Below are 12,650 nucleotides of genomic sequence, written 5' to 3' on the forward strand. Positions count from 1 at the left end.
TCATTTTTGCATTGTGAATATAAATAATCAATCAAATACTTTGTGCATAACATTTTAGTACTAGGGGAGCCGAAAAGTAATGTTGTTTTAGTCAAAAAAGTAAATTGTTAACAGTTTGTATTTTTAATTGACATTGTTATTAACCTTGTTATTAATAACCTTTTGTGGTGTACTGCAAAGTTACAATCCTGAATAGATAAAAAGTAATAGATTTTTGAGCAAAGTATCTGGAAAGGACATTTTGAACTATTGGACAAATTTTCAAGTTTTTTTTTTTTTTGAAACACATAGATCAGAATAAACAGAAATCAGATGGTGCAATGTCAGGTGAGTATGGTGAATGAAGCAGCACACTACAGCCAATTAATTTTTTTAAGGGTTCACCCTGAGCAGTGTCATTTTGCATTATCTTGTCTCAGAATCACAACTTTTTAGCTGATAATAGTTGAAATATTCTTGCCACAAATTGCACCATCTGATTTCCATTTCTTCCGATTGCTAGAACACTTTCAATGAGACAAAAACTTCAAAATTTGTATTGTATCGCAGATGCCATTTCCAGATACAGTCAATTCGCGAAAACTCAAATCTAAAGGGACCGACGAAAAACTTCGCCTTATCGGAGTTTCAACTTACTACTAGTTTCGGTTTTCGACATTTTAACATTAAATACCATCGAATATTTTAATTAATATGCACATATAACAGAAAAAATTACAGAACTTAAAAGTTTTCAAGCACGATGTACAGTTTATTAAAAAATATTAAGAGCAAAAAATTAAAAGCATGGTTTTGATTTCGATACTGCTAGAACCCCTTGAATAGAGCTGATTCTACTTCAGGAAAGGTGCACATCTTCATTGGTTTCTAATTCGAATTCATGGATTCTACCGCTTTAGAAGTTTCTCTTTTTCATTTAATATCATTAACAGAGTGTATTTGCTTAGACATCTTTAATAGTAAAGAAAACTCACTCTGTCTCCCAGGAACTTACAGTAAATGATCGAACTAAAGAATAAATGGAAAAGCATCTTAACTTGGGTCAACCTTTAAATAAAATTACAATCAGACTTGACAGCTTAAAAGCAGGTTCATAGTCCAGCAACATGTCAAGGTGTAAATAGTACAGTCCAACAAAAGAAAACAAGCCAACTCATTTCCGCACGTATTGTGCAGGAAATAGTTTTATTTATTAGAGAAAATTAATAATGAATTAGTTTTTCTATCATTGTCACTTGTTTCATACTTTCTTTTCTTTCTTTCTTTCAAAATAAATTTCAAGTCTTTGAAAAAACTTTGAGTTAAAGGAAGTTAACTTCGAGATAGTGAGAATAATTAGCATAGAATTAAAGACAAAGGGATCGGGACTGGATAAAAACTTTGAGTTGCAGTAATATTCCAGTTATCGGACTTCGAGTTATCGCGAATTGACTGTTTTGTTTCAAAAATCAATTGATTTTAATCTATCTAGGATTGAAAATTTGTATACCAGACAGCTTTAATAACGAGGGTAATTAGTAACTACATTGTTGATTAAAATTTACATTTTTGAAATAAACATTACTTTCTGGTCCTCTTAATAGCTTTATTTTAAATTAAAAGTTATGTATTTTCATACAGAAAATTACATTTCATGAACTATTTTGATTTTAATAGTACAATTTATTTGGTCATACTTTTTGGGACCCATGGTCGACTAACTAATTAAACATAAATGCAAAATTTAAAAACAGCTATTGGAACTACAGACATCCTATTTTACACAACTGTAGAAGGTAATTAGTTAGACACGATCTCAGATTTATGAATTATTTAGCATCAGGTCATAGAAATTATTCCAAGAAGTCAACAGTATGAAATTTTAAAAGACAGCAAATTAAATTACTGAGGAGACAAGATGGAATTAATTGATCACTCAGAGTCTATGATGTGTCATCTCTTGAATGGTATTTCTTAATTACCCAGATTAATTAGTCTTTACAATTTTTATTTCTCTTCAATTACTTTTAGCAACAAATATCTAAGTATCTTTTTTTCTTCTTCTTTTTTTTTTTTAAATTATCTATTTTTTCTTAGATTTAATCAGAGAACAAAATCAAAAAGAAAAAAAATCAAGTAATTAACAGACTGTTATAAATTAAATTTCACCATCTTATTCATATACTGTCAGCCCTGCTTAATCGGCTAACGGATAAATGATTACCCAGCTTAATAGAATTATTTTTCCGGATAATGGAATAATATTAATCAGCTTTGGCACATATCTTTGCTGAGAAAAATGTTGACTAGGTTAAAAATAAATTAAATATGAGCAATTACTGAAGCAAAAATTTAAAATAGTATTTTTCGGCAAACAAAAGACCGGGAAAAAAATTCATATTCCATCAAAGCATTTCCACTATTTTATCTAGTTTCTTTTACAGTTGCCATAGTTACAGTTTGTCGATAATTAAATTTAAAAACACAACGAAATATAAGCATAGCAGAAGATAAGAAATTGATAAACATTAATTACGTAAGACACGGTAATTGAAGTTAGAAAAGTTTCTTAAAATACCTTGAGCCACTATTATGGACTTTCTCCAAAAAATATGAACTGAAAAAAGGTGTCGAAACAAAGATTTAATACCTCAAGTGAAAGTTACATATTTATCATCTTCATAGGAACTTGAATTATCTATATTTAATTATTGTATTATTTTGTTGATTACTTAGCTTATTTAAAACGCTTTTTAACCAAAAACATTTTTTTCTTCTATTACTTAGATGTTGATTTATTATTACGTTTTAAGACAAAAGTTGTCAACCAGGAAAGGTAAATAAAATTTCCCCGCGTAATTGAATAATATTTCTCGGAACTGACGATATTCGTTTAAGCGGGGCCGACAGTACAAGACTTTTAACTTTCCAAACAAGTTGAAAAGATTTACATAATAGCAAAATAATAGTGATAATAACAATAAATATATAACAATTATTCAGTAAATTAATACTAACTAATGTTTTATCCGTTTCAACTGGTTGATCAAGTTGTTCATTTGTAAGAAGCTGATACAAAGTTCCAGATACAGCAGATGAAATTTCAGAAAGAATATCAGTTAAAGAGGAAGCATCTAATGTCTCATTACTATCAAAAATACTGTTATAATACCTAAAAATATTTTTTTAATGTAGCAGTTATAAAATTAAAACAAAATATTGAAAAATGAAAATGAGTGTAAAAGTTATCATACAAATATAATTAATAAAATTGGAAAATCATGCATTAGATATACCCCACACACAAATTACAATGCTGCCATGGGCAGGTAAAAAACTAATTGCATTTTTTTTTTTTCATTTTTGTCATCTATTTTATAATAACTTTACTATACTAAAGCCCTCGATCCGTCTCTTAAGTGGCGACACGCTCCAGCGTCCGCCATTTTGTGTCGTTCCGCAACTTTTTCCCTATCTCAACAGTAGAAAAATACAGAGTTTCGCTCATTGAAAAGTATCTTTTAATCAACGAATGTTTACAGATTTTTAATCGTAACTTATGTAACTGATAATATACATACAAAAATGTTGAATTTTACCTTAGTAAAATATTTTTTATTATTAAACCGAATATTAGTAAAAAGGTGTTTTGAAGAAATTTTCGACTATTTTTAAGAGTAATTTTTTTCCCCCCATATAGACCTTCTGAGTTACAAATTACTTGAAGTATTTTAGATATGCGTTTTATCATTAGAAAGTTGGTGTAGTAGAACCAGGGGCGGATACAGAAAAATCTCTCGGAGCGGACCCGGGAAATTGAATAGCACCTCCTCCTTCCCCTTGCCACATACGATGTTTCATAACAAAGTTTTCATTACTTTAAAATGTCTTTTTTTTTTAAATTTTTTTAGGATCCCTTAAACAAATGATCCACTTCTAAGAACATACATATTATTATGTACCAATATACTTTGAATGTGAACGTAAAACATCTTTAACGCTTCAAGCCAATTAAATACTAAACCATTAATGTTACCGAAATGCTATACAATTAGCGGTTTTAATTTTAGGAACAATGTCGTAATGATTATAAAACAAGGGCAAGGTTATTCAATAAAAAAATTTACCCATACCTCATTTAAGGTTTTAATATTATTTTATGGTATTTTAACTATAAAATATTATTTAATTAAGAAAAGCATAGCTATTAAACATATAAGTTTTACTGAAAAAATTCAGAACAATTTCTGTGTGGATTTCGAAGCAGTTGCTGATTGTTCGTGAAGCCATGATACAGTTGAGATAACATATTCATATTACATGCCGCCTCCATTAATATCATGGTTTTCTCAAGAAACTACGATATGATTTCTTTCATTTTGCATTTTTTACGAGCTGAAAAAGAAAAAGCTATTATTTCGCTAATAGCTTCTTGGATCAAAATAATTCTTTTAGGCATGCCTGCACATTTTTTGAAGAATGTTAGTTATTGATTCTATCAAAGAAAAATTAATGGACGAATCGCAATATTACGTTCCCTTGGATTCAAAACCAGCGAGTTAAATGTATTCTGCCACTCTAGATCTCCAGTATGACTTCTTTAGCAAACAAAAATGCTATTCAAAAACACGTGTCTGCAATATTTTGCAATATTTGTGCTTTCTGATGTTGGATTACTGATTTTTTGAATTTTCAGCACAAAGGTATTTATTCGTTAAAAATGCTATTATTCAAAATATGCTCTATGTGTGTTTAGTGTTCTGTTTAATTAACTATATAAAAAAAATGCAATGGAGAAGTCAATTAAAAAATGGAGAATAAAATAATTAAATAAATTCATCCTTTTGGGGGGGGCACGGGCCTCCTGCCCCCCTTAAATCCACTACTGAGTAGAACAGTAGTGAGCTAAATCAATTATGTCATAAATTATTTGTGGGCAACAGTTTGAACTTATCCATGCAAAGCAGTATCATTTATATTACTAATGTGTGTAGTTTTCTTATGAAAAATTATTCACTTCTAAAAAATTGCAAAATTTCTTTTTGTTTTAACTAATAAGGTTTTATTTTCAGCAGGACTCTTCTGTGTTTTTTTTTTTTTTTTACATTTTACCAACACTTCCTTGTTTCTCATGACGATTTTACATTAGAAAATGCCTTTCATTCAAACCTGATATTTAAGGATACTACTAGTTCTTAAAAATTCAACGAACTGATAATAAAATGTAACCAGCTTTAAATCAATATTAAAATAATAATAATAATTGAATTATTTGTTACCAATAGGAATTCAAATAAAAGAGTGCAGATTATATCTGTCGAACTGTTATAAATAGTAATAATGAATTTAAAAATTAACAGATACTGGGATAAATCATATATATATTTTTTTTATTAAAAAGGTTTTCACATCAAAATAAAAATTAAACGAAAGCAGATTTTTTCCGGGCAAAAAAAAAAAAAAAAAATCTTCACGTAATTATATAACTTGACTTGAGTTACATGTTACTGTAATCTGAAAGAAGCTTAATTTTTTTAATGAATAATTTCATACTTTTAATATCTTAATTTTTATGCGCAAAATAGATAAATAATTAACTTGGCAACACAGTGAAACTCACGGTTATGACACAATTAAAAGCAAAACGACGCGTTCTTAAAATAATTTCGCTACAGTTATTGAGACATTTTGAAACTAACTAAACAATAGAAAATTTACATTAAAAATAAATAAAAGAATTAGTATATTTAAATTTTGACGGCTTTGTTATCTTAAAACTCAGAAAAATCAGTTTTAAAAATAGGGCAAATATTTTACTACTGCTAGCAATTTATTAGGTACCGTTACATAGTTGAGCTTTACAATATTTCAAGGAACTATTTATGATGATTTTATTGAATGTCCTTATTATCCCATGAAAATAAACAAACCATCAGAAAGTTTCATGAAAAGTAAAAAAAAAAAAATACGTCAACAAGAGTTTCAAAAAGTATCTGAAATTGCACAGCAGTATTGATAAAAACATTTAAAATACATAAATAATCTTTCAATGTACTTCGATATAGTAATTTTGAACTGTTAGAGCATCTTAATGCACTACACCAAGGCATCTTCACATTAAAGATAGTGTTTGATGAAAAATACAAATAGCAAAGACAAAATATCTAGTATTTTGCACAGTGAAATCACACAGGCAACGACACAAAATGGCGGACTGAACCCACGTGACTGTCCGCCTCCAATCGCAGTCGAAAGCGGCGCGCAGTGCGTGGATCAAAGTGTGTCGCCACTTAAGAGAAGGATCCAGGGCTTTATACTATACAAGAGTGTTTATTTGATTTCCCTTGGAGAAAAAAAAAGTTGAATTCAACATTTCCCTACAGTGAAATCCTGTTATAACGAACTTCAAGGGACTGATAAAAAATTCCGTTGTAAAACCTAAGAGAAAAATATTGAACACTGACCTTTTATTCATTGGTCCTTTTCACCAAAATTGTTATTTTCTCTTTTATGAGAGATTTAGTCCCAGAGGACATTATTAAAGATTCGAATTTATGAACGTCACTTATACTGACCACAAGAAAAGTTGTAATTCCACATGAGCAGATTTCTACCCTGAATGGCTCTGTTTCGAAAGTACAAATGGAGTTTTCATGTTAAGACTTATGAAAAAAATTTTTGGTTTCCGAAAACAGCGTTCAATAAAAAATATTCAAACTGACGTTGAGAAAACTATTCCGTTGTAACTAATCTTGGAAGAAATTTGTTTCATTAAAAGGAGATTTTTAATACATTATCTTAATGGTTTTTAAAAAACAGGACCTAACGCTTTGTTCTTTGTAAAAGCTATTTCATTGTATCGGTATTCGTTGTAACGGAACTTCACCATATATTGTATCCAAAACGAGTTTCTTCAAACATCTCAAAAAGTCATTTCAGCAGATACTGCAGTTTACCTACTCATGGCAGAATAATAACCTATGCACATAACTCTATACACACATTACAATATATTAATGCCCAGAGCTTTGGTTTCCTTAGTGACTGTCACAAAAAACATTTAAACAAAGTGGAATATACACATTTGAATTCATTCTTATAAGCATTTTTACAACAATTTTCTTAACTAGATTAAATTTATTACTTGTAAATCACAGGTAATGCTAAATATAAAAATTAATTCTCATCATACTCCCCCCCCCCCCCCAATGCCATACAATTTTTCCAACAATAAGAATTTAATCCAAAATTCAGAACTGAACTTTACAGATATATTAAGGGAAAAGGCACCATTGCCTGGAGAAGTTGGATATCATTATTAACTAACAACACAAGAAAGATTTACAGCACAACAAGAGAAACTTACAACCAGGGCCTTGGTGGGAATCAAACATATGACCTCTGGCATTTGAAGCAAAGCTTATACCTCAGAAACAAGGAAGTCCCTTTATTTTTTCAAACATTTAAAAATATTTTTAACCTTTAGTAATTTATTACATTTTTAAACCTTTTTTTTAAATTTCAAAATGCATTTTAGCTGATGAATTTAAAATAAATTTGACATAAATCTTACTACTAACTGGAAGAACAACCAGTCATTTTATGCATTGCAAAAGTAAGTAACATGAGGAAAAATTTCATAGCACTGTAATCATGATAACCAGAAAGGGAAAAGAGTGGAGAGTGGAAAAGTTATTTGGCCTTCACACAATGGTTCTAAATACATAGACTACTAGTTGTAAACATTAGTAGTGTAGCCTCACTTTGCAAATCATTAGAAGCAGCAGCTGTTCTCAAACAAGAAGCCTTTTGGGTGAAATTCAATATCATAAGAGCCGTTGCATTACACTAAAGCTAGTAATATAAGAAATATTCATGATAATACAGAGATGTAGTCATGGGTGAAAAAGATAGGGGGGGGGGGGACGCTTTCAAATACAAAAAGCCCTCTCCAGCATCTAGAATTTCAAGAGAGTATTTTATAAAACATTAATTTTCTTTTTTCTTTCGTTTCTTTCTTTCAAATAAGAATGATGAAAAATATTTTTAAACCATTAAAAAATAATTTTATAGCTTTCCAAGTAACTACTTTCAAGCGATGACCACTCTAAACAACGAATGTTCATATCATATAAAAATCATGTGGTCACTTAGAGAGGTTTCATTTATTAAAAACATTTTTACCTGTTGATGTATTCATTTACATGGTCAGCAATGACAATTCCAGGAATCGATTTGTCATGTTTTAAAAAACTTTGAAATGAAGCAGGAGGCAAAGGAATATCAGGAGGTGCTTCAGAAACATTAACACTACCACTTCTTTTGGATTCAGATTTAAATAAATCAACCAAATGCTTAACCTGAAACAAGATAAATGATTAAAATATGCTGGCACAATATGAAATAAACATACCTTGTAAGCTTATCTAAAAACAGTCAAATCATTTGATATATTAAGTTTTTTTTTTTTTTTTTGTTTTTGCAGTAGTACTGAAACAAAATTCATGTAGAGAACCACTTCAGCTCAAAAAGTAAAACCTGACAGCAGCCAGGGGTGCCCACAAGGTAACGCCCAGGAATAAAAACATCAAAAAAAAACTTTATTACAATAAAACCTTACTTTTAAGGTTTTCGCATTCATGATGTATACCTTGATACTTTAATGTCTCTTGCATTGCTGTACATCCTCTGTGTTATGAAATGAATGAAAGGGGGCTCAACCGAACCAAGCATTGCGACCAGAGGTCTATTGTACTAGTCCCCAAACAAGTCTTAAAACAGACCAGTAGCTGAAGCAAAATTCAGCAAACACCTAATAGGAATATCATGAAGAATATCAGAAAACACTTCACAATTACACTGTGAGTAATAGTTTCCTCTTTAAAGAGGTAACCTCTGCAAATTGGATCATTACTGACACCCATTATCGCAAGGTGCTGCTTTAAGGTGTAAAGTCAAGTAAGACCAAAAGCCTGCCTAATACTATTTTTGCTAAGAAGTCTTTTGCATTTTCGGCATGTGATCCTCAGAGAGAATCAGGTCTATCCTCCTTAGAATGACAAGTTGAATATGTTCAGTGTCAACGCAAGATAACATCTCCATAACATCTCCGACGGGAAGATTTCTCTCACAACAGCCATCTTAAACATACGCACAGCTAGAGCATAGGAGTGCGGTTGACCTGTCCTTACTCTTTAAGATGCAGCAGCTTGTGCAGGGGAAAGAGTTGAAACCTCTGATTGATGACGTTTGGTTTCTCCTACCTTCGCAGGAATGGCTGGCCCAGAGGCTTTCATCTCCTATAACAGCCTCCGCTGTCCTGCCTGCCCCAGTTGCATTTTTATGCATAAATGAGTACCCCTTGCCCCTCTACTGCAGAGTCAGCTGGATCGCAGGCGTGTACCCTCACCTCCTTTAGCAGCAAGGTTGCTGGTTCTCTCCATCAAGCCAGTATCCAGCTCCATAGGAGCTGTGAACTGGGGAGCGAAGAGCTGTGGTTGACTTGCTCTTACTCTTAAGGATGCCGCAGTTTGAGCAAAGGAACCAGTTGAAACCTCCAACCAAAGATGCTTGGTTTCTCCTACCTTCTCGGGAAAGGCAGGCCCAGTGACTTTCATCTCCTGTACCAGCCTCCCCCTCTCCTGCCTACGCCTGCTGCATATTTATGCAAAACTGGGTGCTCCCTGCTCCCCTATTGCAGAGTCAGTGGGTTTTAGACCTGCACATCTGCACCCTTATCTCTCACAGTCGGTGGGTTGCAGACTCGCATTCTTACTTCTCTCAGTCGGTGGGTTGCAGACTCGCACCCTCACCTCCTTCACTCACCTCGGTTTTCTCCTTCAAGACAGCTTCAAACTTCGTGAGAGCTGGAAACTGTGAGGTGGTAAAAAGTCAACACCTGCACAACCTCCCTGTATGAATGCAAGGCTAAGTACAATGAGGTTTCGCCCCGTTCCTCGAGGGGACCGTTTCAGACATCATACAACCCAGATGCCATTCATTCATCAGCACGGTGCCTCACACCTTAGATTGTGTGTCCATTTTAGTCGCCTCTTACAACCTTGCATGGACTACGTTGTGACTATTCTGCTCTGGTCACCACACGGAGAATCCTCTGTGTTAGTCATAGGACTGAGCAAAATGAAAAATAAATAATTATGAAAACTGAATTGATAAGCATGGAATGACTAATACTAAAAAGAAAGTATCACTATAATTTTAATGTATTAAAATTTTTTGCTGAGTTACATAAAGTTTTATATTGCAAGAACATAAAACGGGACATAATATGTCCACTTAAAGAGGAACAATATTCAAAACAAAAAAATTTAAAGCAATGCAAAAGAGCATTTGAATAAAAAGCTCAGCATCACAGAGATATCTCTTTACTTTCATATGAAAGTACAAAAAGATTATTTAAATTATGACAACATAGGAGATATTTTTTGGTTTACTTATCTACATTTCAAAGCTTTATGATTAATTTTTTTTTAAAAAGTGAGTCGCTGATATTTAAATCATGTTCTTAAATATATATACAACTCTCTCCAGCATATTTTTGATTCTATTTTTAAAAAAAAAAAAATTCCAGGTCTAAAAGGGATATTTTTGGAATAACCCACAAGCATCAATACAACTAGTTACCTGAAAACAATAAGAATCAAGTAAGAAAATAATAACTGCAGCAAGAAAAGTATCACATATTTTTTAATGAACTTTTGAAAACATGACAAACCTGTTTAGACTGTAAAAACCAGTGAAAAATAATATGCTGCAATTGGACTTGCATTAAAGTTGCACAATGGAACTTTATTTTTCCAAAAATTTAGCAATTGATTTTAAATGTAATGAGTTGATACATTTTGACAAAATTTTTCGGGTAAATTTCTCAACTAAGATTAAAGTATTAAACATTGAAATTTACCTTGAGGGAATTTCAGTAGAATGAATTAGAGCATTTTCAAACTAGGTTGAGTATACAAAACTTATATTATTTTTAAAAAAAAAGAGAAGAGAATTTATAGTTTCATAGTTCCACTCAAGACTATAATTAAAAATGAAACAGTAAAAAGCATTTCAAACTTACTGCATCAGATACATTATTTTGTTGAACAGATACAGGGTCAGTATGAACATAAAGAAGAGGTATTGGTTCTTCAACAGGTGCTAATTGGCTCAGTTCAATGAAATGTGAAATATGTTCTAGTTTAATCAAAGCTGGCTGCTCTCTAATTCCTTTTAGTATCTTAACAGGAAAATCGTTTTTCTTCATATCATAAACAACTCGACTTGATCCAATGTAGTCAAAGGCTTCCTTAAAATAGAAAATAAATATTTTAAACATTATACGTACAAACTTTTAAAAAAATCATACAGTATACTCCCGATTATCCATGCCCGATTATCCGTGCGTAGCACGGATAATCGAAAACACGGATAATCCGAAAAATCATTTATGCAGGGAATATGCAGGGTAACTATTTAAGGGGAAATTAGAAAAAACTAAATAATATATATATACTCACACAAACCAGGAACTTTTCTTCGAAATTTATTGCTTAAAAAAAATCGCTGATACAATTTTTTTTCTTTGTTTAAATTGTTGTGTATGTCCGTACGAATTTTTCTTACTGTAATTATTTCTCCGTAATTGTAACTTCTTTCACTCATGTAATCCAATAAATGTTCCACAGATTGTAGAGCAGTAGAATGTGAAATTGTATTTTATTCATGTTCTTCATCTTCGTTTTCGGTGCGTTTGTTTCAGTAGCAAGTTCAATGATATTTTCTTCAGTTAGACATTGAAATCCTGATTCACATTCGTCGCTTTTAAACCACTCTTCGACATTTTCAGCGTCAACTGATTCGAAACTGTCGATTTCTTTAACTTCCTCAATGATGTTATCGATATTATCGATACATCATCGAAGCTTTAGAAAAGTGTGATTCCGAAATGATGCACGGACAATCCGCACACGGATTAATCGGGAGTATCCTGTATTTCCTTTTAACACTAAGTTTTAATGCTTATGCTAACATTCAAACTTTTCAGAATTAGTTGACTGGTTTCAGCTAAATCAAAATTGAATAAAAATAAGAAAAATAACTAAATGCTACAAACAAAAACCCAAGATATTAGAATAAATTATTCCAACGTAAAATTCATCCAGCGACATCTGCAAACAGTTGCTCAGTCTTGAACTTCTTTTGGGGACTTCAGAAAAAGATGGCCAGATTTTTCTTCTTTTTTTTTTGATTCAATAATATTAATAAACCAGTGCTAAAGGTATTAAACAGTTTATAACAAAAACAAATCCAGAAATTTCTCAAGGAGGGGGCAATTGTTCCCCCCCATACCTCAAACCATGTTTTCCACCTGCTCGGAAGGGGGGAGGGAGCTGCCGCATCATTTTTATTTAAAACTAAGTATTGAGATTTTGCAAAGGAGATCTTCAAACTTAATCCTTTTTTTCTTCTGTTGATAGAGTATTCTAAAATTGTCTTTTAGAAATTCAGTTTCGTAATAATTCCGGGGGAATGTTTTGAAACCTCTTCCCCTAACATCATCAAAGGAATTTTAACATTTCGCTTTTTGGAATATCAGTTCTGAAAAATTATTGGAAGAAAGTCACTGAACCCTTTTTGGACTCTACCTGAGATATCTACAATTG

The 12,650-nt window shown here is 31.7% G+C and overlaps 1 protein-coding gene across 1 annotated transcript in view; it reads right to left on the reverse strand.

Annotated features, from left to right (window-relative positions):
* The window catches only part of LOC129229553 (nicastrin-like), a 60,176-nt gene that overhangs the window by 29,984 nt on the left and 17,542 nt on the right, over positions 1 to 12,650 (reverse strand). Inside the window, exons 9-11 of the mRNA XM_054863881.1 lie at positions 11,066 to 11,293; positions 8,164 to 8,339; positions 2,998 to 3,151 (exon numbers count right to left, since the gene is read on the reverse strand). Coding sequence (XP_054719856.1) covers positions 2,998 to 3,151; positions 8,164 to 8,339; positions 11,066 to 11,293 — 558 coding nt within the window. The remainder of the gene's footprint in view (positions 1 to 2,997; positions 3,152 to 8,163; positions 8,340 to 11,065; positions 11,294 to 12,650) is intronic.

Source organism: Uloborus diversus, chromosome 1, assembly GCF_026930045.1.
Source record: "Uloborus diversus isolate 005 chromosome 1, Udiv.v.3.1, whole genome shotgun sequence".
Lineage (NCBI taxonomy): Eukaryota > Metazoa > Arthropoda > Arachnida > Araneae > Uloboridae > Uloborus > Uloborus diversus.